This window comes from Ambystoma mexicanum, chromosome 6p (genome assembly GCF_040938575.1).
Source record: "Ambystoma mexicanum isolate Mex_15411 chromosome 6p, UKY_AmexF1_1, whole genome shotgun sequence".
NCBI classification, from domain to species: Eukaryota; Metazoa; Chordata; class Amphibia; order Caudata; family Ambystomatidae; genus Ambystoma; species Ambystoma mexicanum.
Window position 1 is genome coordinate 655726344 of NC_090935.1, and position 27397 is coordinate 655753740.

At 46.4% G+C, this 27397-nt stretch overlaps 1 protein-coding gene across 5 annotated transcripts in view; it reads right to left on the reverse strand.

Moving 5' to 3' along the window:
• The window catches only part of BDP1 (BDP1 general transcription factor IIIB subunit), a 2223165-nt gene that overhangs the window by 1909307 nt on the left and 286461 nt on the right, over nt 1-27397 (reverse strand). For all 5 annotated transcript variants that reach the window (XM_069627521.1, XM_069627519.1, XM_069627520.1 and 2 more), the window contains exon 5: nt 23511-23633. In XM_069627521.1, coding sequence (XP_069483622.1) covers nt 23511-23633 — 123 coding nt within the window. The remainder of the gene's footprint in view (nt 1-23510; nt 23634-27397) is intronic.

Sequence of the window (27397 nt, forward strand, 5' to 3'; positions counted from 1 at the left end):
GTGCCCCCCTTCTCCTGAAAAAAGAGCTACATCTCCGATGGTGTATTGTAGGATGAGGCTTTTCAGAAATGAAAAAGCTACCTTCTTTTTTTGTCCGTTGCGAGAGATAAACGTGGCTATACCCGAGGGTGCACGAAAACGAAGCAATTGGAGGTGGAAAAAACTGTGACAAAGCATCTGGCTAGAGATGGGGAGGGGCACCATGTGTAATATGTGAGTTGGAGGTGGGCTAGGGACCGAGTTTGCAGCACAAACGTTTTACAGTAGCCGCAGGTATTCTGTCAGATACCCTCAGCTACCCGCAAAGATGCGATCGGGAAATGAAAATGCATCAAATGGTACAAGTATTTGAGGTGTAAGGGAGAGGGCTGGGGAGGCAAATGGGAGCTGGATGGAGTGGGAGGAACCTTGCCATGAACAGAGGGGCACTTGGTGAGTGGGGGGCCAGGGGAACATTTTTGATGTTTGCCGTTCCTGCTGATAATCACTTAAATTACAGCTGCAGCTATTAGAAAAAAAAGTTTATAAAAAAAAGATTAATTGATACAGGTACAGCGAGATCGGGGGTGAAAAAAAAAAAAGAAAATAATCACTGGCCATGGCATTTTAAACAGCTAAAGGCCTGGTAGTATTGTAAAATATAAAGTGGATACAGCCGATGGGCAATGGCCTATTAGTGTTACAGAAAATAAAGTGAGCACGGCTGAAACTGAAACATGCTACATGTCGGGAATATATATGTTTTATGTGACACATTTGTTTTTGTGATTTTGTGATATGCTGCTATATTTGTGTAAATGTATTTGTCTGAGGCGTGATTTTTTATGAAAATTGAGCAATGCAATCGTATCTAATACGATTCACTGTTGTGTGTTTTTAGGGTCCCTCTATTTTTGCAATCAATCATATTTTTGAATAATCTGTTTGTACTTTATTTTTTCAAGATAAAAGTACCGATACATCATTTAGAAAAGTAATTGTGTTCCCAGTCTGATACCTACAATTGTTCATTATTGTTTGGTCTTATTTCTCTTTGTTAATCATTATATAGCTATATATCCCCTGATAGTAGAGATAGTGAAAATGGGGGTTATCTGTTGAAACCTATTTGAATCCCGGCCATGGTCACTGGCCATGGCAGAGGTTAGTAGAAATTTAGTGATTTAAAATATACACTGGCCATGGCTGAAGGCCATGGGTAGTGGCAAGGGAGGGATTTAAAAAGTAGTTCAGCCATGGCTAGTGGTGCATTACTGAACTAATATATACAGTGGCCATGGCTTAAGGCCTTGCCCACTGGCCATGGCCAGTGGTGCTGAAAAATATACAGTGGGCACGGCTGGTAGCCAGTCAACGATTTAAAATAAACTACAGCAGCTGAAGGCAGTTATTGATTTAAAATGTACAATTGGCACGGTCGAAGGTCATGGCTAGTTTCCAGGGAGTGATTTAAAATATGCAGTGTGCATGGCCAAAGTTAGTGACTATAAGAAAGGGAATGTTAAAGCTATGGCGTAACAAAACCCTTCAAATTCAGGGAAAAATTCTTTAGATTCAGGGACATTAAGGTGTGCAATAAATTATTTTTTTTTTAAACTTTGAAATTTAGGGAACATTAGTTGCAAGGAAGTTAATGTGAAAATGTAATGCAACAAAACCCCTGAAATTCAGCCAAAGCCACTTCAACTTCACACCGCCAGTTGAGCAGCCTATAACCACAATGATGACATACAGATTGCTAATAACCTTTGACTCGCATGACAGATTTGGCTGAAATTTACCCCCCCCCACCCCCCACCACCCCCTCCAAACCAGGCTGGGAATTTTGGGAAAGATCTGGTAAAAAAATAAAACAAACAGTGAATGCGAAAGTTTAAAAAAACGCCGATTCAACCTAGTCCCCATTCATTTTCCCATATAGAAAGTCAAAATGTTCCTCCAGCGCACAGCCAAAACCGCTGCACGGATTTGGACTAGGTACAAAACAACTTGGGCACCAAGCACTGAATCGATTTCCAAGCGGGCAGTGGGTCTAGGTTTATTGCGTCCAGTAAGTTTTAAAAATATTTGACCAGAAGAGGGGGCGTAGGAGTGAGGACACCCTCGGATTTCTCACAGAAGTCATGAACAGCTTTCCCGGCACGGTCCTGTTGCAAAGCCCATGAGCACATACATATTAGAGAAAACGGATTCACAATGACATACAAAATAGCATTATGGGGGACATAGCATAGCATTATGGGGGGACGGCAACAGGAACGCACCAAGTTGAGCTGGTCATGACTTCCCACATCCACTAAATTTCAAGGGCTTTGTTGGGTTAAATCTGTGCAACTAAACTACACTAACAAATGTTTTTACAATGAATATATAGCATACGTTACTTAACGTAATCGTATTTCGGATGTTTATATCTGCTTAGATTCACATGCTTTGCATATGCCGACATCTAGTGGTAGGCGCAGAGTATTGTACATGTTTTCGAAGTTCGAAAAGGAGCGTTGACTGGATGCGTTTGTAATAATATCCCTGGTGTGACGTCTGCTGTACCCATGATCCCTCAAGCGTCGAGGTCCCTCAGATAATTTGTTTCTGATTAAAGGGAGTATACAGTATATACTTGGAGACTAGGCGAGTTGTGATGTGTGAAACATCTATGATTTACCCAAGAACCTTCAACTCTAAGAGGGATGAAAGGCAGGTGCATGTGAAACTAAGCAGATGCAAGCATCAGAAATACAATTACGTTAGGTAATGTATGCCCTTCTGAGACTCGTGGGTCCACTTAGAATCACATGCTTTGCATAGATTAGCAAGCAGTACTTTGAGAAGGAGGTGGGTTATTTGATGGGAGAGTGGCAAACATATGGTTTAACGCCACCTGGCCCACCTGTGTGTCACCTTTAGAATGAATATCTCAACAGTAATGTTGAGTGAAAGTATGAATGGAACTCCAAGTAACAGCTTTGCAAATGGCATCTAGGCGCATATTTGCTATGAAAGCTAGAGTTGCCCCTGTGCCCAGAGTTGAGTGTACTCTGGGATTGAATGGCAACATCAGCAAGACTAGCAACGTTGGATGCAGCCGACAATCCATTTTGAAATAGACGATTTAGGGATAGGATCACCAGCTCTCCCTGCAGCTAGACAAAACAAATGGTCTGTTTTTCTGATTGGTTATGTCTTTTGTAAGTAATACAAAACAGCCCTTCTGACATCTAGAGAAATAGGCTTTTTCTGCTGCATTCTAGGGGTGTTGGAAGAAAGCCGGAAGTTCTATGGATTGAATTGCATGGAACTTTGAGATGCATTTTGGAGATAAAGAAGGATGTGTGCGTAGCACAACTTTGTCTTTGTGAACAATTACAAAGGGATCTTGCACTGACAGTGCTTGTAGTTCACTAAACCTTCTTATAGATGTGAGAGCAACAAGGTATGAGATCTTTAAGACTGGCTTTGAACATTGGCTCAAAGGGGGTTCCCATGAGCCTTGTAAGTAGTACAATGTTCAAGTCCCAGTCGGGAGTTGGATTTAAAACTGGAGGGTATCATTTTTTAACACCATCCATGAATGCCTTAACCAAAGGCCCTTACACCATAAAACTTTACTTTGTGATATGGTGAAGGAGAGCAGCTAGGTGTACTCATAATTAATTGAAGACTAAGCCGGAGTCTAACAAATACCCTAGATTGTGTACTATAATGTGAAGTTGACAGTCAATTGAATAGATTGTACGTGCTTTGCACCATGACACTAAACGTTTCCTTTTGTTGAAATAACAATGTCTTGTGTTTGGCTTACATGCTTCTTTTAGAATGTCCATGCACCTCTGGGTCTAGGTTTAAATGACCAAAATCCATGACTTCACGAGCCAAGCTGCTAAGTTCCATGTCTGAGGGCAAGCGTGAAGTGTTGTCCCTTGGTTCATGTTGAATGTGCACAGTAGTTTCATGGGAGGAGAAAGACATCATTTGTAGGTGTGAAAACCACATTTGTCGTGCCCACATTGGAGCCATTAGGATCAAGGTTACTTGTTACCAGTGTAGCGTGCGGACTATTCTGTTGAGAAGAGGTATCATGGGGTGGCGTACGCAAAATTCCTGACATTTAATTAACAAAGCGTTCCCCTTGGGTTTTGTCGGGGGGAAATATGGACGCGTATTCTTGGCATTAACTACTACAGTCAAAAGAAGTGAAAGTTATAATTAATAATTTAATCTGGACAGACCTCAACGCGTGAAGGATCATGGGTACAGTAGACGTAACACTATTACAAACATGCCCAGTCGACCCCCTTTTCAAACTTCCAAAACAACTTCTGCAATACTCTGCAGCTACCACGAGATGTAGGCATATGCAAAGCATGTGATTCTAAGTAGATCAACAAACCCCAGATGTAGGTTTTATAACGGAGTGCTGTGTGATAGCATTACCAGCCGGATTCTTTTTTCTAGTGCTTTTTGGTCCTATAATAGAGTATTTTGGAACATATCCATCTAAGCAGAATCATTGTGCATTTCATTGTGTTGACTCATTGGACTCCGAAATAACAGCCGAGAAATGCAAGTGCAAAGCTGCGGAAGGGAAGAGGTAGCCCTCAGGCTCACCCTCTGACAAACTGGCCCGTCAACCTTCTCCAAAGGCAATACCAACTCTGCATTTGCTCCAAGTAAAGGGCCCACATCCAGGCTTGCGTCTCTGGGGCATCCAACATGGCTTAAAGGCATGGTCTAGTAAAAAAATGTATTTAAAAAATAGATAGGCAACATAAAAAAAAAATACTAGCATTCTCTTTTTTTAAACTTCCTATGTAAAATTTTGAGCTAGTCAAGCTCAAAATTTGCAAAAGCAAGCACATCGGCGCATCCATTTTGTGAAATGGATGCCCTCCTCTGCTGGCTTTTGCGGCACTAATGAATGAAAAGCCAGCCAGCTGTAGTAAACAAAAGCTACCGCTGGGTGGCTTTCCCTTCATTAGTGCTGTACGCGGAGGACGGGGACCGGAGACCAGAGCAGGAAAGCTGCAGCTGAATCTCGGTAAGTGCTATTTATTTTTCTTAAAAAAATAAGCACTAGCTGGGGTTTTTTTTTCTAAGTTTTCCGGGCTGGAGGAGCCCGGAACACGTAGAAATAAAACCGCAGCTTTAAAAACGTTGTATTTATTTTTGCGGTCGCTTTTGAAGCAACCGCAAACATAAATACAACGTTATTGTGTTGGGAGCCCGAGAGCCCCAAATGGGAAATCAGCTGTAGGCAGAAACACTACGCGGCATGTAAACACAACCGCGTTGTGTTTCTGCCTGCTGTGGCTTTTACTTTGGGTCTCCGGTGCTTCACTGGGAGCACCGGAGACCCAAAGTGATAGCCACAGCAGGCAGAAACACAACACGTTGTGTTGGAAAACGCTGCGGTTTTCCTCCAGCCTGGAAAACTTAGAAAAAAAAACGCAGCCAGTGCTTATTTTAAAAAAAAAATAAATAGCACTTACCGAGATTCAGCTGCAGCTTTCCTGTTCTGGTCTCCGGTCCCCGTCCTCCGCGTACAGCACTAATGAAGGGACAGCCACCCAGCGGTAGCTTTTGTTTACTACAGCTGGCTGGCTTTTCCTTCATTAGTGCCGCAAAAGCAAAAGCCAGCACAGGAGGGCATCCATTTCACAAAATGGATGCACCCATGTGCTTGCTTTTGCGAATTTTGAGCTTGAATAGCTCAAAATTTTACATAGGAAGTTTTAAAAAAGAGAATGCTAGTATTTTTTTTTATGTGCCCATCTATTTTTTAAATAACATTTTTTACTAGACCATGCCTTTAACTCTTCAAAATCTGCAAGGAACTAGCCAACCCTTCCGCAGTCTCCACTTCAGCTCACATATTCCCTCTCAGGCCATCTGTAATGCATTGGCCACACACTTCACTAGAAAAAACTATCTATGGCCTCCGATTCCCCCTCCTTGTTCCTCTACTCCTCTCCCATCACACCCGATGAGGTCACTAGAGATGTCCGCTCTATGAAGGCCTCTTCCAAACAGGTCTTACCCTGTTCTTCCAGAACTATTAATGACAATATTGTCTCTCTTGTCCCAGCACTTGCTGATTTCTGCAATCACTCCTTTACTACTCAGGCTTTCCCCTCTTCCTTCAAGCCCTCTTGTGCGCCCCCTCCTGAAAAAACGTTCTGCCGACTACAAATGTCCAGCTAACTACCACACACACAATCAGGGAGTCTGATTGGTAATAGTCAATTAGCCTTAAGTGTTATCTAAGGTAACCTTTTTAACACACATCAATACTTTTAGGAACAAATATTTCTTCAAATTATATTTCTTCATACAGTGAATGTGTAACCTATTGGAATCCTTAAGCGGAAGAACACCCACCCTTTCCTTAAGTGTGGGGTACATGTGCCTAGGTAAGAGGTGATGCACTGCCTCTCTAACAGGTAAAGAAAGAGAGCTGACGCTACTTCTACAATGTACGCTCCGCAAGTATATTTCTTAATAGACAAACAAGCTATGGTAAAATACTAAAAAGGCTCAACCAGATCTATTTTTATTCCAAAAACATTTTGTGAAGGAACTATTTCTTCAGGGGGTGAGAACGCTTTTCATTTATTGTCCTTCCACGAAGTGTGTAAGCGGTATTTCTATAGATCTACTGGTAAATATAATGGTGAGTCCAATATATCTAAAAACTGGTCTAAAACTAAATTAAATCAATTAATTAGGTCTCAAAAACTGATGTTCTTGCAATCCACTAGGCGATTCCTCAAGTAGTTATTTTCGATTATCAAACAACTTTTGGGGACAGGAGAGAGACTGTCTCCGTTCCAGTAAAGTCAGTTCTTTTATTCCGTGGTTAGCGATAGCGTTCATCTCAGTTGGTCCAACCGAGAGGATGTTGGAAGAACATCTGTTTTTAAGATTATACTAATTGATTTAATTTAGTTTTAGACCAGTTTTTAGTTAAATTGGACTCACCATTATATTTACCAGTAGATCTATAGAAATACTGCATACACACTTATATTAAATGTAATAATGGTAGGGAAATTCTCTTGTAAATCGGTTGAAACCACAGCAGTTCAAACCCTAAAAAGAATGAGGCCTTGTACCCAGAAGTCACAGGAGCCTCAATGCTTCTCCCCCCCCCAAATATTATTACTCACCCCCTAAATCAGATGTTCCCAGATGACTTGATGTGTCGACTGGGGCAGGTTGCTGGAAGTCAGATTACCAGCTGTTGGTTTCAGTGAGAGGTGCCCAGGAGCTGCGGGTGCAAGGATTCTTCTGGTCAAGTCCAGATACAGGATGCAACCTCTGACTATGAAGACATGCAAAATTCACCAATGCAGGACACTTCACAGGATGGGGGGGTGGGGGGGGGGGGGGTGTTCCAGCAGCGGTCTGCGCTCACAGGTGGCGACAGGGGTCCTTCAAGTTCTGGTTGTAAAAGCTTCTCTAGGACAGGACCCCTTGTTACTGGGACACTGAAATTCGGAGGGAAGGTGACGTGTACCACAGTTCTGGGTGCAACCGCAGAACAGCGATAGTTCTGGCGAGGTAGCCCACGAGAGACCTGGTCAGTCCACAGAATGGTCCAGGGATACTTTCCAAAGGCTCAGGATGGCTGTATCCTTGAGAATGCGCCAGGACTAGTTGGTACCAGGTCTTAGGAGATGTGGGGGTGAGGGGGGTCGAAAGAAGGAGTCAGACAATAAGGACATTTTAAGGGTTCTTTTATTTTTTGAAAAATGCCTATCCTACTCTATCGCTAAAGAGATTACCCAGCCTATAAAAATAACTAAAAAGGTACACATCTGTTGTCTGGAAGTCCAAAACAAATGTCCTCAGTCCAAACCCAACTCTACCTGACCCTACCACTAATATGAACAACTCAAAAGTAGGCCAAAAGAATATCTTACTTCTCCTTGTCTTTTCGTGTATCCTGGTATTCTCTTTATAGAAATGTCACTGTTTCAAACATACGTTACTTAAGACCATCTTCTTGGGTAGTCTCTTGATATTTCCTTCATGAGCTCTTCCAAAACATTCCTGGTCCTTGTACTCTTTAGCGATAAGCTTACGACAGCTTTCCTTGAAGCACTCTCACATTCTTGTGTTTGGACATATACCTCTCAGTCTTTAAATTCAACCTCTCCTTGTTTTGATCCAACTTTAGTCTCCCCCTCTCCTGGGCTCTCTGGATTGGATGATTACTTCTCTTAAACTGTTCACTTGACAGTTGTATCTCAGAATACTTATTACACCTTTGTGTAGCCAGTCTGCACTCTTCCACCCTGTACGCATGGGGCCTTTCCCCTTCTTCCCAGTGTATTGGTTTCCTGTCTCTCTTTACTTCCCATTCAGGGTTATTTGTTGCGTTATTTATTGGCTTCTCACAACTCCAGTTAGGCTGCTTAGTGCTTGTATATCATCCTTATGATAGGGACGGGTTTCTCCTCTCATACACCAATGCCCCGGCGGCCTCACGCGTTTCCGGTTCTCCCATTACCTTTGTGTATGCAGGAGAACCTTCCAGGTCTCAGCACTCTCGGATAAACAACTTGGTTCTCTGGCTTGTTGGTCTCTGGTTTCACTGGCGTTCTGTTCTCAGCTTCCTTGCAGGCTGCTGCTGTCTATGGACACTGGCTTTGGGGAGCTGTCAACACTCCTGGTTCCGATGGTCTTGGCATCATTAGCCAGGAATCTCGCCCACCACGATAAGGTTGTGGTCACGCCACCAGCTTGCTCATGAGCCTCTTCCTTCCGGCTGCCCCATTGCTTGACTCGTCGACCCTCCGGCGTCTCAAGTTGACATTCTTCGCCTATCCAAAAGATGCAGGCTCTGCAGCTTGAGCGCTTACGTCAGGCGGCTTCCCCTGTGCACCATACTCACCCCCCTATCGTAATACACTCGTCCAATTTCAATACACGTCTCTTCTTAAAGAGACATCTTTTCCTTTTGATGACTGGTTCGCTTCAGCATTGCCTGAAGCCAAAAGTAAGGAGGCCACATTTTTCATAGCAGGCAGTCCCATATATTCTGATATGGTTCTTGGTCTAGGGAGATCCTCATGGGAACTAGTGTCCTTTCCCTCATGGGGGAGTCACTCCCAGTGAGGTCCCACTTGCCCAGACCCCTAGGGAGGGTTTTGCAGGGCGGACTCTGCACCATAACCTCAAAGGGGGTAGCTACCCCTTGGGGAAGAAGGGACAAATACCCTTGATTCGTCACAGAGATCATGTAGTCCACCAGGAATTCACTGGGCAAGATTCAGGAAGGGATGAAAGGCCTCTTCGAAGGTCGTCTTCGGGAGTCTTCTTTGGATGTTCAGTGCGTTCTTCTCCTCCGATGGATTCTCGGCTCCAACAAAGATCTGAAGAAATTTCAGCAGGAGTTCTTCTCATATCCAAAATCCAGCATGGAAGCAAGGTCAAGCCCACCAATGGTAAGGATCTGTACCATACAAACAGCTAGTAGTTGTCCAGCTAGGAACAACAACTCATTTCACTCGTGCCCACACCTAGACTAGACTCTCTGGCACCACGGATGTGGAATGGAATGGGACCAGACAGTCCTACCCCCTTTTAGGGTGGCAAAATACTCCCATTGCACTGCACTGTAAGATGCATTGTGCAAGATTTAAAAAAGTTACTTTCACCTGGTAACGTTCTTTTGATTGGATGTTCCTCCCAAGTATTCCTCATTTTATGATAAACATCCTTCCAGCTTCAGCTGCTTCAGAATTTCCTTTGTGACTGGGGGCGCTGTGTGCCGTCTCGTCAAGTCCATGTCCCTCGAGGGCCTCTGTTCGGCTGTCGATGTCATCATCAGTATAACTAGTGCACGCAGCGTTTGTTGGCTTCAGTTCTGTTTTCTACATTCTACAGCGCAGTAGGCTGGGAGGGGCGATGAGAACGTTACCAGGGGTAAGTAACTGGTTCTTCAAATGGATTGTGTCCTCCCACGTATTTCTCATCTTATGATAGACTCTGAAAGAAGTAATAATTTGGTGGTGGGAGTATGAATTACATTTTGTTTTAACAGTTGTCATGGACTGAATGAAGGACTGCTTTTTCAAACTGTCTTTCCTAAATGGAAGATGAAACCAGGCAATAAAGTTTTACAAACGTGTGAATAGACGACCAAGTGGCCGCTGAACAAATGTCTTTGACTGGGACACCTCTCTAAAGAGCAGCAGATTGCCATACACCTTGCGGAATGTGCTCTCAAGCCATCTTTGCCTGCTAACCTCTAACATTCCGCAATAGCCAGGATGATACATCAGGATAGGGTCTGTTTTGTAACAGTTAAACCCAATTTAGGGCCTGTATAGCCAATGAATAATTGGTCATTTTGATAAAATGTAGCCATTCTTGATATATAAAAACTGAGAGCCCTTCTTGGGTCCAGCCTATGTAATCTTTCCTCCTCCTTTCCAGGATAGACAGGTCGATAGAAGAACAAGTTACTCTCTTACCTGGTAACGTTCTTTCGATGGGATGGTCCGACGAGGTATTCCATATCTTTGACAGTAATCACCACAGCTGTGCTGCTTCGGAAAATTTACAGCGTCTGCGTCCTACGTCGATGTCGATGCGCCGTCCCCGAGGACCTCCTCCGATGGCCGACGTCACCCGATGTGATAAGTAGGACGCACGACGCCCGTAGCCTCAGTTGTAGTTTTTTCCCCCCAGAATGTGTGCCACCAGTCTTCTGCCAGTCAGACACACAAGGCCTTGCGGAAACGTAAGCTGCAATCGCATAAGAAATTCTGCAGCGGGGAAGGTAGGGAGGGAGCGATATGGAATAAGTCGTCGGACCATCCCATAGAAAGAACGTTACCAGGTAAGAGAGTAACTTGTTCTTCGAAGGGATTGGGTCCTCCGACGTATTCCATATCTTTGACAGACTCCCAAAGCAGTACCAAAGCAAGGAGGTGGGAAAAGAATTTAGAACACAAATTTAGCTTGCCCAATCAAATTGCGGAATAAAGGACTGCCTTGCTAAAGGCCAGATCCTGTCCTCAGATGGAATCGAGGGAGTAGTGACGTACAAATGTATGTACAGAAGCCCAGGTGGCTGCATCACAGATGTTACGAATAGGAACACCCCTCTGTAGGGCAGTAGATGCAGCCATACCCCTGGTAGAATGGGCCCGCAAGCCAGCGGGTCCTTACCCGCCAAGCGTTAACACTCAGAAATAGCCAAAATAATCCAACGAGACAAAGTCTGTTTCGTCACAGCTAGTCCCAAACGCTTTCCAGCGTAACCAATGAAGAGTTGATCGTCCACTCTGACCCGGGACATGCGTGAAATATAAAAGCTCAACGCTCTCCTAGGATCAAGCCTATGGAGCCTCTCCTCTTCCTTACCAGAATGCGGAGGAGGATAGAATGCCAGAAGAATAACCTTCTAGCCCAAATGAAATTCCGAAACCACCTTCGGAAGAAAGGAAGGACCAACTCGAAGGACAACCCTGCCCTTATGAAACACAGTGAAGGGTGGCTTAACTGAAAGTGCCTGTAACTCACTCACTCTGCGAGCAGAAGTAACCGCAACCAAAAACACAGTTTTAAGAGTTAACAGTCTCAAAGGGAAAGAATGCAAAGGCTCAAACGGAGCACCCATAAGAAACTTAAGAACAAGGTTCAAATCCCAACCGGGCACCAGAAAAGGTGACGGAGGGAACACATTAGTGAGCCCTTTCAAAAACTGAGAAATTAAAGGAATCTTAAAATAGGAACATTCTTCAGACGAGCGCTTAAATATGGACAGCGCCGCCAGGTAACCTTTAATGGTACCCACTTGGAAGCCCCCGTGGGCCAAAGAAAGCAAAAAAGACAGAACCATGGGAATGTCACATTCAAAAGGATCCACATTCTTAACTCTGCACCAGTCACAGAATTTACGCCAATGGTACAGAGACTTTGTTGCTGGCCGTCTGGCCGAAAGCAACACCTCCATCACGTCTTCAGGGAGGTCCCAATCCTTATACCTCAACCTTTCAGAAGCCAAGCGTGAAGGTTGAGGGATCTGACCTCTGGATGGAGAACCTGACCCCCCCTCTCGTGAGAGCAGATCGTCTCGGTAGGGAAGACGACGGAGAGGGCAGATGGAAAAGTCGAGAAGGTCCGGGTACCACGTCCTCCGAGCCCACGCCGGAGCAATGAGGATCATCCGGGAACCGAACCTTCGTAACCTCTGCAACACTTGAGGAATGACAGGGACTGGAGGAAACTCGTACAGCAGTGGGAATGACCAATCCACTACCAACGCATCTCCTAATGCTCGTATCAGAGGAAATTCCCGTGAGCAGAATTTCTCGCACTTCTGGTTGACACTGGAGGCGAAGAGATCCACTTGAGGGGTCCCCCAAAGGGCGAAGATCTCCAGGAGAATCTCCTGGGCAAGCTCCCACTCGTGAGAGATCGTGCTCTGCCTGCTCAGAGCATCCGCCGTCTCGTTGTCGTCCCCGGCCAGATGAACAGCCGAGATCGAAACTTCCTGCTGGAAGTCCCAGAACTCTAGCTGCATCGCCTCCCTGCACAGAAGAAGTGACCCTGCCCATCCTTTTTGTTGAGGTAGTGCATGGCCACCGTGTTGTCCGTTAGGATCAGGACACTCTTTCCTCGCACTGTCGGCAGAAAAGCCTTCAGGGCTAGCCTGACGGCCCCCAGCTCCAACAGATTGATATGGAGTCTGGACTCCGGAGACCAACGACCGCCGTCAACTCGTTGGCATGAGCTCCCCATCCCTTGAGGGATGCGTCCGTCACGATTGTCACCTCCGGTCAGGGAAGCCAAAACGGGGCCCCCTTCATCCGATTGCCTTCGACAGCCCACCACAGAAGGTCCTGGGCGACCGAGGGCGGCACCTGAACAGGGTCCAACATCCTGCCGGAAGATTGCAACCACTGCATCTTGAGTGCCCACTGCAAAGATCTCATCCGCAGACGAGCCTCTGGCACCAGAAGAATGCAGGATGCCATGAGGCCGAGCAACCTCAAGAACTCGAACGCCGGGAGCGTCTGGGCAAGTTGAAACTTGTGTACCATCTGCTGAATGTGAAGAGCCCTCATCTGGGGAGGAAAACACAGCCCCAGGGATGTGTCGAGCACTGCTCCGATGTACTGGAGCCGCTGTGTTGGCGTCAAATGGGACTTCTTTAAATTGAGGGAGAAGCCCAGCTTGTGAAGGGAGTGGCAGGTGACGGACAGATGATCCAGGACTTGCTCGGGAGAGCTCCCCCTGATCAACCAATCGTCCAGGTAGGGGTAGACGTGAATCACCCCTTTCCTGAGATGCGCCATCATGAGCTTGGTGAAAACCCTCGGGCGGAGGTCAATCCGAAAGGCAGGACCCGAAACTGAAAGTGCGAGTCGCCAACCGCGAACCTCAGGTACTTCTTGTGCTTGGGATGGATCGGCACATGGAAGTAAGCGTCCTTGAGGTCAAGAGACACCAACCAGTCCTGAAGTTGAAGGGCCTGGAGGACTTGAGAGAGAGTAACCATCTTGAACTTGTCCTTCCTGAAGAGTTTGTTCAAACCGCGCAAGTCCATGATGGGTCTCAATCCCCCGTCTTTCTTCGAAATCAAAAAATAAGGGGAATACCATCCCTTGTTCTTCTCCGCTACAGGCACCAGTTCTATGGTGCCTTTCTCCAGCAGGGCTTGAATTTCCTGCGCAAGGAGCGGATCCAGACTCTTCAAAGAGGTTCCCAGGTGGATTGTCGTGAGGCCTCTGCCGAAAGTGAAGACAGTAGCCGTGGGTTATGATCTCCAGAACCCACACATCTGAAGTAATGGCAAGCCACTCTACAAGATGCTGCGCCAGCCTTCCCCCCCCAACCGGCGAACCATGGGACCTGGCCTCATGACCGAGTGGCAGCAGCGTTGCCTGAGGGCAAAGAGGCAACTGCCTGAGCGGCCTTGGCACCTCAAGTACCCGGTTTTCCACCTCTGACACTCTTACGGTGACCCCTTTAACTGACAGCTCCTCTCGCTTTACTGAAGGACGAGTAATACGAAAGGAACCACCCCTCCATTGTAGTCCCCTAGGACGAAAAGACGGAGGTTGTCGAACTGCAGTGCCCAACAACTTTGCTGCATCTTTGGAGGTCTGCAACCTTTCAAGGCTCTCGTCAGCCTTGCTGCCAAAAAGATGTTCACCGTCAAAGGGCATGTTGAGGAGCCAGGACTGCACATCAGAAGCGAACCCCGACTTCCGCAACCACGCAAACCCGCGAATTACGGAGCTCGCCACCATGGACTGGCTGACACAATCTGCCATGTCCAAACCCGACTGAACGGCCTCACACATGGCATCCTTGCCATCCTAAACCATAGCAAGGAAACCATCCCGTTCATCCCCTTCGGGAATATGTTCAGCCGCTAATGCAACACAGTTCCACAGAGTGTGTGTGTGAAACGAGACAAGGCACATACGGAGGTGGCCGCCTGAAGAAAACACTTTCTCTGCCCAGCCATCAAAACGTTTGTCGTCCCTATCCGGAGGGATGGTAGGATACGACGCCTGCTTTGCCGGGGCCGTAGCCGCCTGCACCACCAAACTCTCCGGAGTGGGGTGCCTGGACAAGTAGCAGGGGTCGCTACTGGCTGGACGGTATTTTCGCTACAAAGACTTGCCCTGCTCCGGAGAGACTCCCGGCAGTGGGCAAGCCGCCGCCACCCTTCTCTGCAGAGCCATATGAAACAGAAGTACCGGGTCAGTGGGGGGGGACCAAGATCAAGGATGTCCGTGAGATCATCCTGAACAAACTCCCCTGGGGGAGCCGACCATCCCAAGTACTCGGTGACCCGAGACATAAGGCGCCGATACGAAGAATCGGCATGAGTGCCAGGCTCCGGCCTACAAAACTCCACCTCCGGAAAGGTGTCCAGTCCTCTGGCATCATGCAGTGACTGCCTCAGGTCATCAAATTGGCTATGGCCCGAGAGAAGCTCATCAGGCATCGTAACCGGAACCAAGCCCTCAGAGCCCTCATCACCCTCATCACCCTCTGAAATGTACTCCAGGCAGTGAGAGGAAGACACCTGGGGACCAAAGCTATGCCTGACCTTAGCGAGAGCCTTTCTAGGGGCTACCCCTGTGCCACGGGGCCCTTCCGACACCACTGCCTCGAAAGGCGTCGAGGGCGCCGAACGAGTCAGCATCGAGAGATTCGGCATCGACGTCAGCCGCAGAGCCGCCAGCACTGGCGGCGTTGACACAGGCCTCGAAGCCAGGGCTCCGAGCATGTCCTTCGACGACCTAGGCGCCGACAGCGCCGACGACCCCCTCGAAAGCGGAGCCTCGAGAGAGGGCGTTGACGACCTCGGCGCCACATGCGTCAACGTCTTCCTCGAAGACGGCACACGATCACGCGGTCTCGAGCGCGTCGAGGACCGGGACTTGGAACGAGCATGGCGAGAACAGTTACCCTTGTCCGAGCGGGACCTCTCCCGCGAACCGTGCCGACCACCCGAGCCCGAAGGCGTGCGAGCGGTGTCTCTCGACCGACCCCACTCGGAGGCGCGGACGGACTGGTACACTGCGATTCAAGGATCGCCAACATCTTCCTGAAGGAAGCCCATTCCTCTGGTGTCGCTTGCATGGTGGGAGAAGCGACCCGCCGACGGGCGGAGTCCTCGGAAGAGGACGGGGAAGGGGACCGAGGCCGGGGCTTGCAGGAATGCCTCGAAGAGGCAGAGGAGTGGCGAGACCGACTCCTGGAAGGAGACCCACTGGACCTCCGACGATGATGCGGAGAGTCGCCTCTCGAATCATCTGTTGAAAGCCCCGAAGACCTAGACTTCCTGGGATTAGACACCCTACCTACTGACAACTTCTTGCGCTCCCGCAAGGACTTGGCCGTGAGCGACTGGCAGTCGACAGTCGTCCGTGTCGTGGGCCTCCCCGAGGCACCAGAGGCAGGCGTCGTGCGAGTCTTACCGACATCTTGGACCCACAGTACCCGCATTTTTTGAAGCCCCGACGCGGGGTTGAAGACGAGGTAGACATCGTCACGAACAGGTTTTCACAAAAACCGAACAGGTTCAAAGAACCGAGAAGAATACAACAAACTCCAAAGAGTCGAGGCGTACCGAGATTCATGAAGCAACACGTTCGCGGAAAAAACGGAACTGAGGATACAGGCGTCGTGCGTCCTACTTATCACATCGGGTGACGTCGGAGGAGGTCCTCGGGGACGGCGCATCGACGCAGGGCGCCGAAAATTTTCCAAAGCAGCACAGCTGTGGACATTATCTGTCAGATATGGAATACGTCAGAGGACCCAATACCCTCGAAATACAGACTTAGTTTCAATAAATCAGTAGCTACACATTTGGGATGGCACACAGACAATTCCTACACCCTGAGGTGACTTAAATAACTAGGACACTGTGGGCATTGATATATCACTGGTACATTTAGAGCAGTTTGGTGTCAAAAGGAGGTGGTTTGGGAATAAAACAAAGGTTAACAAATATTCTTAAGCAGGTAAGTACTTTTGAACCCCCAATGCAAAGTAAATTAACCCTTTCCCAGCTACACAATTTACAGAATGTGTGACTTTTGTTGAGGGCTAGTTAAAGCACAAGGTCAGAGGTAAGAAGGGTCTTTCAGGTAACCAGGACAGCAAATGTTAGTTGAGCAAAGTCTAGGGGAGCTGAAGCACTTCTTGAAAGTCTTGCACAATGTTTTAGAAGTCTTTGTAGAAAATGAAATCACTGTAGGGCCACAAGCTGGGAGGCTTGTGAGGGGCAAAGCTGCAAAGAACTCTGCAAAAGCTACCAAGGCAAGTCTCAACTGAGAGCTAGCAAGGCTACACAACAAGAGGTAAGCAACCCCTTAGTTTACAGTACCTTAGGTCTGAAGAAATTGGTTCCAGCTGGCTTCTGTTCCAGTTGTAGGTCTGGAGTTCCTGTGTTCCAGGGCCTCAGTCGTGGGGACAAAAAGGAGGAAGTCTGGGGACTCCTGCACTATGAATTGAAGGTCGGCGGCAGCAATGGGCAAACTTCAGATCAGCAGCACATCGCGGTTTCAGCTTCTCGTGCCTCTCGCAAATAGCAACACTGCCGTTCTTGGATACCACTATTGACTTTCCTCGCATTTGGGGTCCAGCACTGTTGGGAGTCCGGAGGGTCTTCCTGGAGCTGAGGTGCGGCTTAAAGACACTCACTCGATTCTGGTTTTCCTCTCCCTGTCAATCGGTTCCTGCAGCAGCAATGGAAGTACAGCCAGCACCAGGAGGCTTTCCAGATGAGCTTGTCTTGGGGTCGATTGGTCCCACCAACCCAAGGGGAGAAATCATCCTTTGCAGGGCTTCTCTAGTCGAGGCGAATTCAGAGCTTCAGCACTGCAGCAGGGCTTCACCGTGCAAAGCAATGGTCCAGCAGTTGCAGCAGGCATCTCTTCCAAGTTCTTCTTTGGATTCCTTAGTCCAGTGGTCGACTCAGCCTTCCAAGCAAAACACCTTGCATTTTATGCAGGTTTCTCCCATTCATTTGCAGCCTAGCTGTCAATCGCAAAGCAGGGTGGCTGTCCACCAAGGACAGCCAGCCAACCAATCACCTTTGGGTGCATTGCTGTAACCAAGGGGATTAAGCATAGGGAGTTTCAGGCCCCTCCCTCACTTCCTGCCCCTGCCAGACACACTGCCAAACTTGGTTTGGCGCGCAGAGTCAATCTCAAGAAGGACCTTTCCAACAAGAAATGGCAAAAAAAGAGAATCGTTCCATTTTGACAAAATGTGCACCCATGCGTGCTTTACTGAAGCTGCAATTGCAGCCCGCGGTAGAAAAACAATGGTAGGAAAAAGTAAACCACTGCCACCAGACATTTATTGTGGAAAGGGTAACATAAAAATGTTACATGAGAAACTAAACAAAGGGAATTAGAAGTAACCCCTCAGCACCCTATTGCAAGGTAGTGTGTGCTGGGTCTAGAAAGTTACAAAACGTAAGTAAAATCAATTTCACTTCACTGCTCTTGGAAACAGTAGTTTATCCAAGAGAAGGTATATAAACCTTTGGGAAATCTGAAAGACTTCCCTGTGTCACTGCACTGAAGGTGCGGTGTGTCACAATGTAAAGGGTGATGCCTATGGAGTTTGTCAGACTCCACAACCAAAAGAAACAGTTAAAATTAAACAAAAAATGCATGAGTGAGTGGGAAAAAGGTCTCACTCTCTCCAGGATAAATATTAAAGGTGCTAAAGTCCAGCAAAAGTGCTGAGGGTCTCGAAGGTAAAAGGGAATTAGCACATTTCAGAGAATTCTCCCTAACAAGTGTATAGGCTCAAAAGGAATGCATGTTATACATTTTAACACCAGGTTAAGATTCCATACAGGGACTTTGAAATGAACTGGTGGAAATACATTAGTAAGACCCTTTAGGAATTGAACAATCAGAGTGATTTTAAAATATGAATTCTCCTCTGATGAGTGCTTGAAAATACATAGCTTCGCCAGGTAACCTTTAATTGTTCCAATCTGAGCCCCAGATACGCCAAATTTAACAAAAAATAAAGCACCATAGGTGTGTCACATTTAAAGGGATCCATTCTTAGCCCTGCACCAACTGCTGAACTTGTTCCAACGGCAAAAGGATGTTGTTGCTGGCCTTCTGGCCCAACGCAAGATCTCCATTACGAAATCCGGGAGGTCCCAATCCTTGCATCTCAGCCTCTCAGAAACAATGCGTGAAGGTTGAGAGTCTTGACCTCTGGATGGAGAACCCGACCCTCCTCTCGCGAGAGACGGTCCCTCTCTTTGTGGAAGACCAACCCATTGGAGGGCAGATGAACATGTCCTCCTGGCACAATCCAGAGCAATTAGGATCATGGATTTCCCGAACTTGCTCAACCTCCTGATCGCATGAAGAATTACAGGGACTGGAGGAAACTCGTACAGGAGTGGAAACTCCCAGTCCACTACGAACGCGTCTCCAAGACCTCCTCTTGGGGGAAATTGCCTGCAGCAGTACAGGTCGCACTTCCGTTTGACACTGGTCGCAGACAGATCCACTTGCGGTGTTCCCCAAAGGGTGGACTTCCTGAGCTAGTTCCTGCTCATGGGAGACTGTTCTGCCTGCTCACAGGATCCGCTGCCACGTTCCCCTCTCCAGCTAGGTGAACTGCAGATGGAGAGATTCCTTCTCGACTTGCTCAGAACCAAAGCTGAATTGCTTCTCTGCAGAGTGGTAATGACCCTACGACTCCTTTCTTGTTGCGGTAGTGCATGGCCACTATGTTGTCCGTAATTATCATGACATTCTTTACCCATACAGAGGACAGAAAGGGCGTCAGCGCTTGTTTGATTGCACTCAGCTCCAAAAGGTTGATGTGTAGTTTGGACTCCGATGGATACCAACGACCGCTGATTTTCAGCTCATTGGCGTGGGCTCCCCACCCCGTATGTGAGGCATCCGTCATTACAGTTATCTCCGGCCATGGTTGCCAAAAAGATTATCCCTTCAGAATGTTGTCCTTGGAAGCCCACCATAGAAGGTCCTGGGAGACTCTGCTTGGAACTTTCAGGTGGTCTGACATTCTGCCTGAGAATTGGGACCATGGAGTCCTGCAAGCCAATTGGAGGGATCTCATTCTGAAGCAAGCCTCTGGCACCAGAAAAATGCATGATGCAATGAGACAGAGCAACCTAAAAAAAAATTTAAAAAAAATGGCTGGAAGATGCTGGCCCCTCTGGAATTTGGTGACCATCTGCAGAATATGTTGAGCTCTCACCTTATGTGGTGAGGCTTTCCTCGAGGAAGCATCCCAGACTGCTCCAATAAATTGGGAGTCTTTCAGATGGTATAATGTGGCACTTCTTGTAATTGAGGGAGAAGCCCAGTCTGTGGAGAGAGTGGCGGGTTAGGCTGAGATGTTCCCGGGCTTGTTCGGGGGAACGTGCCCTGATCAGCCAATCGTCCAAGTAGGGATAACATGAATGCACCACTCCTGAGACTCGCTGACACCACCGTCATTAAGTTGGGGGACACACATCGGGCGGAGGTCAGCCCGAATGGCAGGACTTGAAACTGATAATGAGAACTGCCAACCATGAACCTCAGGTACTTTGTGCTTGAGATGGATAGGAAACTTGAGAAACGTGTTCAAGTTTCTTAAGTCAAAGATGGGTCTCAATCCTTTGTCCTTTTTTGGGAATTAGTATGGGGAGTACCAACCCTTGCTCCTTTCTGCCACAGGTACTGTAATATAGCAACTCTCTCTAGCAGGGTCAAAATTTCCTGCACAAGGAGCAGATACAGAACTTTGAAAGAGTTTTTTTTCCCATTGGATGATCCAGAGGCCTTTTTTGAAAAGGAAGGCAGTAACCTTGGGCTACAGTTTCCAGTACCCAAGCATCTGAAGAAATGCCCCGCCATTATTTTAGATGCTAAGTAAGTCTACCTCCCACCAGGGCCTTGTGAGTCAAGGCCTCAGAGTGGTTTTGAGGGGGCTCAAGCGGCAGCAAATGGTAAAACTGCTGCTGCTTGTGCTGGTTTAGCACCTCTCCCTCGTTCACCACGAGGGAATCTTCTCCGGCCTCTTGGACTGGCTTGTCCTCTTCCAATTGAGGAGTAGAATCGAAAGGCCTTACCCCCTCCAAGAAGATGAACCAGCGTAGGGGTGTGAGGCTGTCTAATGGCAGCGCTAAGGGATTTAGCCGCCGCTTTCGAGGTCTGCAGCTTTTCCAAACTCTCATCAGCCTTGCTGCCAAACAGCTTTGAACCGCCAAAGGGCATCTGGTGCAAATCCGGACATCAACTACGCAAATCTGTGCAACACTGTGCAACACTGTGCTAGTTGCCATGGATCTGCTGATGCTGTCAGCAGTATCCAGACCTGACTGGAGGCATTCACCCATTGCCGCCTTACCTTCCTTGATAGCCAGGAAGCAGTCTCTTTATTCACCTTCACCTTCCGGGATGTGTTCAGCTGCCATAGCTATGCAGTCCCACAGGCTAAAACGTAAACCTTGACAAGGTACAAGTTGCGTTAGCTGACTTTAATGCCATACTACCAGCAGTAAATATTTTTCTCGCAGACGCATCCACTCTCTTATCCCCATCAGGAGTGAGGGGTATGCCGATTGCTCAGTAGATGTAGCAGCTTGAAACACCAAGCTTTCTGGTGTTGGACGTTTTGGTAAGCACTCTGGGTAGCTGCTGAATGGCCTATACTTTCTAGCAAAAGTGTTATTCACTGCAGCCGCAGTCTCTGGTGTCTCCCAATTTGCTGAGACCGTTTTTTGTAGTGCAATGTAAAATGGCAAAATTGGATCTTTTTGGGGACCATCATCCAAAATATCTGTCAGGTCATCCTGCTCAAAAGAAGGAGTAGGCCTACTCCAACCTAAAAACAATCACCTTGCTAATCAGCTTGCTATATGAGGAGTCAGCGTGTTCGGTAGGACCTGGTTTACCGAATTACAGATCGGGAGATGCATCTAAACCACTGGCTGACTGAAGGTTATCATACATGTCTTAACCTAGACTCTTCTGATATTAATTCATCTGGCACATTAGGGGTGCCATATTGGAACCCAAATGGTGGAGTGTTATCAGAAGTTTCATTATCTTCATAAATGGAGGTTAAAGACTTAAAAAAGTATTTCTTTGGCAAGGGTTTGAAACCTTTTCCTGGGTTACTGTTGGCTTTGACAACTTTGAAGTAATAGTCAACCACTTCGGAGTCGATTTTGTCAGAATCGACTTCGACACTGGCATCGGCAGCTCAGACGCTGACGGTGTCAGCGAAGGAACCCTCGATGGACTGGATTCCTGGCTTGTCAAAGCCCTCGACAATATCTTGTTGGATCAAGATGTTTCTCGATGCTGTACCGGCTTACGGCTCGGTTTCGAAGATTTAGTCTTTGACTTCCTTTGTCGTCTTGATGCAGATCGACAGAGGGTCGGGGCTGCATTCTTGAAGATTTTAAGCATTTCTTTATGAAACGCATCCCATTTTGCTGTGGAGTCTAATTTAGTTGGACATCCGATTACCTCAGCTGATAAATCACTAGAGGTCGAAAGTGACCTGTGATGCAGTTCCTTGGCCTTCTTCTTCGAAGAAGAATGGCGCAATCAACTTCTTGATCGATATCTTTTCTGTGGAGGAGAATCCCTCAACTATCAGTGTTTCTTTTTGAGCTCTTCGAAGGAGACTTCGAAGGCAACCTCCCCACCATCAAATTTACCTTTACGCTCCCTCAGAGCCTTTTCGGTCATTGCCTGACAGGAGTTCTAGTCGGAGGTATAGTGACCAGTACAAAGACACCACAGACATAAGCGGTGGGGGTCGGTGATCGACATCTTCGATCCACAATCTTGGCACTTCTTGAAGCCCTTCTTAGGCATTGATGGATCCGACGGGGGAAAGACATTTTCGTTGAAGAAAATTAGCTGACGAAGTTCACTAAAGAACCAAAGCGTGCCGTAATTCTTTGAAGTGTTATCTCGGAAAAACTGAACAGGCGCCGAGTGCGCTATTTATACTGATGATGACGTCGACAGTCGAACTGAGGCCCTCGAGGGATATCAACTCGACGAGACAGCACACAGCTCTCCCAGTCTGATTTTTTTTGTTTACGAAGCAGCTGAAGCTGGAAGGATAATTATACCGCAAGGAATACGCAGAAGGACACAATCCTTTCGAAACAGTTTCCCAGTACTGATAGTCTGAAGGACTGGTGATTGTGGCAGGAAGAAATATCTGTTATTACTGCGACCCTCAAAAATGTGTTTTTTTATTTAAACTTTGCTTTTCACCCATGAGGGGAGGGAGATGCCCACAGCCCCCCCCTTTCATCCTTTATATATTATACCCATCCCCCCACATATATATATCGGGTGAAATAAAATAAAAATCTACATTTTTGGGGGTCGCGTTAAGTTTATAATCACCTGGAAGAATGCAAAATAAAGAACTGCATCTGCACCAGCTCTATTATTTTATTTAACACTGCTTTGCAACATGCACCTGGCCGGAACAGATGCACCTGAGGTATGGAGGAAAGTGGATTGTGCATCAGATGACTGAAGAACGTGCAGACTTTGTCCTGTCTTCCGTAGGGGGAACACCCACCTTTGAGGCTAGGGAGGTGAGCCTGCTAAGCAAACTATGGTTTGCAGTATCAGTCTCCATTCAATGATCCCTCTTGGTAAGCCAGTGGCATTTCACTGACAGCTAACCTGTTATCTGAAAGTTGGTGGCTTTTGTATAAAGTTAAATGGCACTGTCCTCTGACTTGGGGGGTGAATGCAAAAACATGGTTTAAAACACTGAAGCAGTATTCCAGAATTGTATTAGACCGGGACTAAAATCCATTCAATGAGTCCCATGAGACAACTTTTCAGACCATTATGAAGAATGGTTTGTGAGTGAGGTTTGGATATTATCATAAATCTTCTTTCCTTGTACCATTCTCACACGGTAAATGACATATCTGCAATGACACTGCTACAATAAAGACTGTATGGTTATAGAAATTGCAATACCTCTCCTCATCAAGGATAATGGTGCCATCTTCTGCTACTTTGACTCTGGGAACCATGAGAGGTCCCTCACTGTTCTCATCTTCCACTTCATCTTCTGGTTCAGCAGTGCTTTTCTCTTCAGGCCTACAATGACAACAAAAAAACTGAGCTTTTGCCACACAAGACACCATTTTAAAACTAAAAACCTACACAGTTCTATAAAACAGACTGTAAACGTCTCGATTATGAGGTCTTGTGCAATTTACGTACCCCAAGATCGCAACTGATAAAAATACACCCCTGAACAGATTCAAACATTGATTGTTGTAGATAAGATGGCAGAAGAGAAGATCAAATGTGGTAGTGAAGCATGAACTAGGTGATGTTCATTGACATTAGATATGCATGCGGATATTGGACAATTAAAATAGACCTAGTTTGATACAGTGACAAATACATAGCAAGGTGTGTGCAAGCAATATGCATGTTCAAAAAACAATCCCCATATTCCCAAGTTAAGGTAAATGCATAGAAAGCTGATGAGTAGCAGAAAACAAATCCTGTGACCAGCCCACCTGCCACTATCTACTTGTTTTGGCTTGGTCTGGTGACGGTTCAAATATTGTTGCCATATGCATTAAGTCTTTATAGAAAATAAGCTTTCTGGACAGCAATTATTACACCCCTTTCTCTCTATTGTTATCCTGCGTTTCATGGAAGTAGTGCGGTACAACTGACATTTGTTAGCGTCTTGCACGCATTCTTGCCCATTTTCTAATATTAAAAAGAGGGAGAATGTAGATCATATTAGAGAGGTGGAAAAGAGAAAGCACACACTCCTCACCCTTCCAAAACAACCTTGTCTGACCAAAGCTTAATTACAAGCAGACAAAAACTCCAACAACTGTACCTGCCCCATTACAGATAAGTCATCCAGGATGCCCATTCGGGTTACAGCCTTGCTCTGACCTACAGGAAGTCAATGGCAACAATCACAGTCCCCGCCCCCTAACCCTTCACATCTGTAAGCTCCCAGCAAAAGTCCCACCTCATGGGACAGGAGAGCACCTATATAAGCCACACATACTAGTTTGTCAGTTTGAGTTGTTGAAGTTGGTGGGTGGAGGACTGGAGTGCATTGAATGGACACAGTGGAGGCATGAAGGCAGATGGTAATAGAAGGAGCAGAAGGAGCCAGGACGACGATTAGAAGGTAGTGACTAATGTAAGGCGTCAGAAATGTGAGGCGTACAACTTTTAGATTTCTCAAAATATGCCATTTTATGAATTCATAAGTTTCAATCAACACCTCAGTATCCCTACCCTGACGAGGATTTACCTTTCTAAAATAAACTAAAGAAAGCACTCTAACAAAGGATATCTGTCCCTCACTCAAACAGCATCAATTGTATTCTAAGTGAGGATAATTTGCTTCAGAGCTTCTAAGATTTAAAGAAACAGCTTCTTAATGTCCACTCTTCTCAGCTCTGCTTTCAACAACATAATTCATAATTGGTATTTTTGTCAGGATAACCTCACAGCACTTCCACCTGGTTTATTCTCATACCAGGCCCACTTCTACAAGGATTCACCATGCGTGCCTACTTGCCTGCCCGATAGCTTTTATGCAATCCACAATGCTTCTGAAGTTCTAAATCTCCTGACAACCAAAAGTATACCACAGCTTCAGCAGTTGGCAATTTTATGACTTTCAACAACTTTTCAGAAAAGACTAAATTCACATGAGTGCTCCTCAACACTTTCATGTAAGCACATTCACCTTCCAGAAGGGCAGCCTCTTTGCTACTTTTGTCTTTCTGCAACACAAACAACCAAAATGCCTTTAAGGATGTAATTCTACCTTTCCTCCTTATGGCTTTGGCAATTTGAGTTTTGATACCAGCTTCAATGTTTAGGGAACCGTCCCCATTAACAAGCTGCACCCCTCTAAGACATTGCATTCGCCCCTTCTCTTCCTGTTGGTCCCATAGGTGGCATGCCTTGGTGTTAGTCTCTTTTGGCTTTAGACAATGCTTGTACCCCTCTAGGCTTTGGGTAAAGCGTGTACTACTCTTGGCTTTCGGTGATGCTTGTGCCACTCTTGGCTTCGGCCAATGATTGATTTTTCCCTGGAACTCACATTTTAAAGTTCAGTAACAACTTCAAAGCTACAATGTTTTCTGCTGCTGAACACAATCCTTCAGTTATCCTTGCCTTTAGAATCATTTTTAGGCACACGTGATTAGCATTTCAGCTGCTTTCTTCAGTTGAATATGCAATTAATACTTTTCAGGCAGTTTCTCTCATACGCAAGTGTTTCTTTTGGTGCATTCATTGTCTGACAATCAGTCAGATTAACAGCAATTTAGCTCACACGCGAGTGGTTCTCGTTGGCTATTGTCTGCCAATGTTCACGCAAGGAATTAGAACAGTAACACTCATTGGCTTCCATCTTTGATACCTTCGCGTGCTGCAGGATTTCAACTGCTTTGGCTCCTTTTCAGACGCTCCAGGATAATGTGGCATAAAATGTCGAATTTTGCGACACCTTTATTTATTGCAGCATTTTTGCAGCACATTTTTTTTATTGACTGGAGGTTGCAAGATTGGCACATCTCAGGAAAGTGGCAGCGTGCAAGGCTACAAGGGAGCCAGGGCGTCATATGTACCTTTTGTATCAATTAGATGAGAAGAGTCCTAGCTCTGGCTTGGGAGAACAGGGTTTGTTTCTGTTACTTTTTTGGTTTAATGTGCATGACTATTTAATATTATTAACGGTCTTGATCATTATAAGTTGCAATGCTGAAAATATTCTCCAATCCCCCCCCCCCAACACCCACACACCCCTCTCACCAACACACCTCACATCTCATCAATTCCCCATCACAGGTTGTATTCCTGAACCTCTCACTCAGTCATACACAATCACATGCTCTGTCACACTGCCAAGTCACAATTTGCACTCTACAGTCCCTGCCAAACTCCAAACCATATTCCCAACTCACACCTTACGCTCCCCAATTCCGCCCACAGTATACAGTCCTTCATTATTTTGTGATACTTCTGCATCTTGCATCGTTTCTCGCATTCTATCGCACTCTTACCTCATCCTTTCTCCCAATCTACAGCTCACTGCATATTTTCAGCCAACCCCTCTATTTTTTACCCCTTGACGCCCCCTGAGCCCAAGCTTCCACTACTTTCTGTACCTCCGATCCCTTTCTGATTTCTGACCCACCGCCCCAGTGCTTCCTCTCTGCTCTCTTGCCCACCACTTCCACCTCTGATCCACTGCTCTCCCTCCGCTTTCTTGCCTACTATTCCACAACTCACCCATCACTCCCCCTTTCTCTCCTTTTCCTCTCACATTGTGACAATTTTTTTTTTTTGTTGAAAAACTGTAGATTTTGGGGCAGAACCTCAGAAAAAGGGGCATTTAAAAATAGAGCAGAGAATATGCCATTTTTAGATAACCCATTTTTGGAAAAGAGCAGGTCACCTTATTCTCAAAGGAGACCTGCTCATTTCCACCAGGCTCAGCTGCAGCGCAAATGCGACCCAGAAAACCCCACATTTCTATCCCGTTTCAGGAACAGAATGCAAGTGAGACAGCAGCCATCACACTTAAAAGTACTTTAGTGGTTAGTCAAGACCCTGTCACCCCATGCACCTTTTCAAAGCGGGTGCATAGGGTTACCTACAATTTCTGCACATTTAAAAGTCAATTTGGAAAGCGCTTTTAAAGGCACAGAAATACCCCCCGATTTGTGCAAAGGGGTGAAAAGGGCCATCTGAATGGGTGCATGACTTTTTTTGATTTGGGCTACTCTTATTTTGCGCAAGTGATGACATTTTTTCGCATTTCATTTTTGTCGAGTAAAAAATAGTTTTGAGAAACTGGGCCCTTG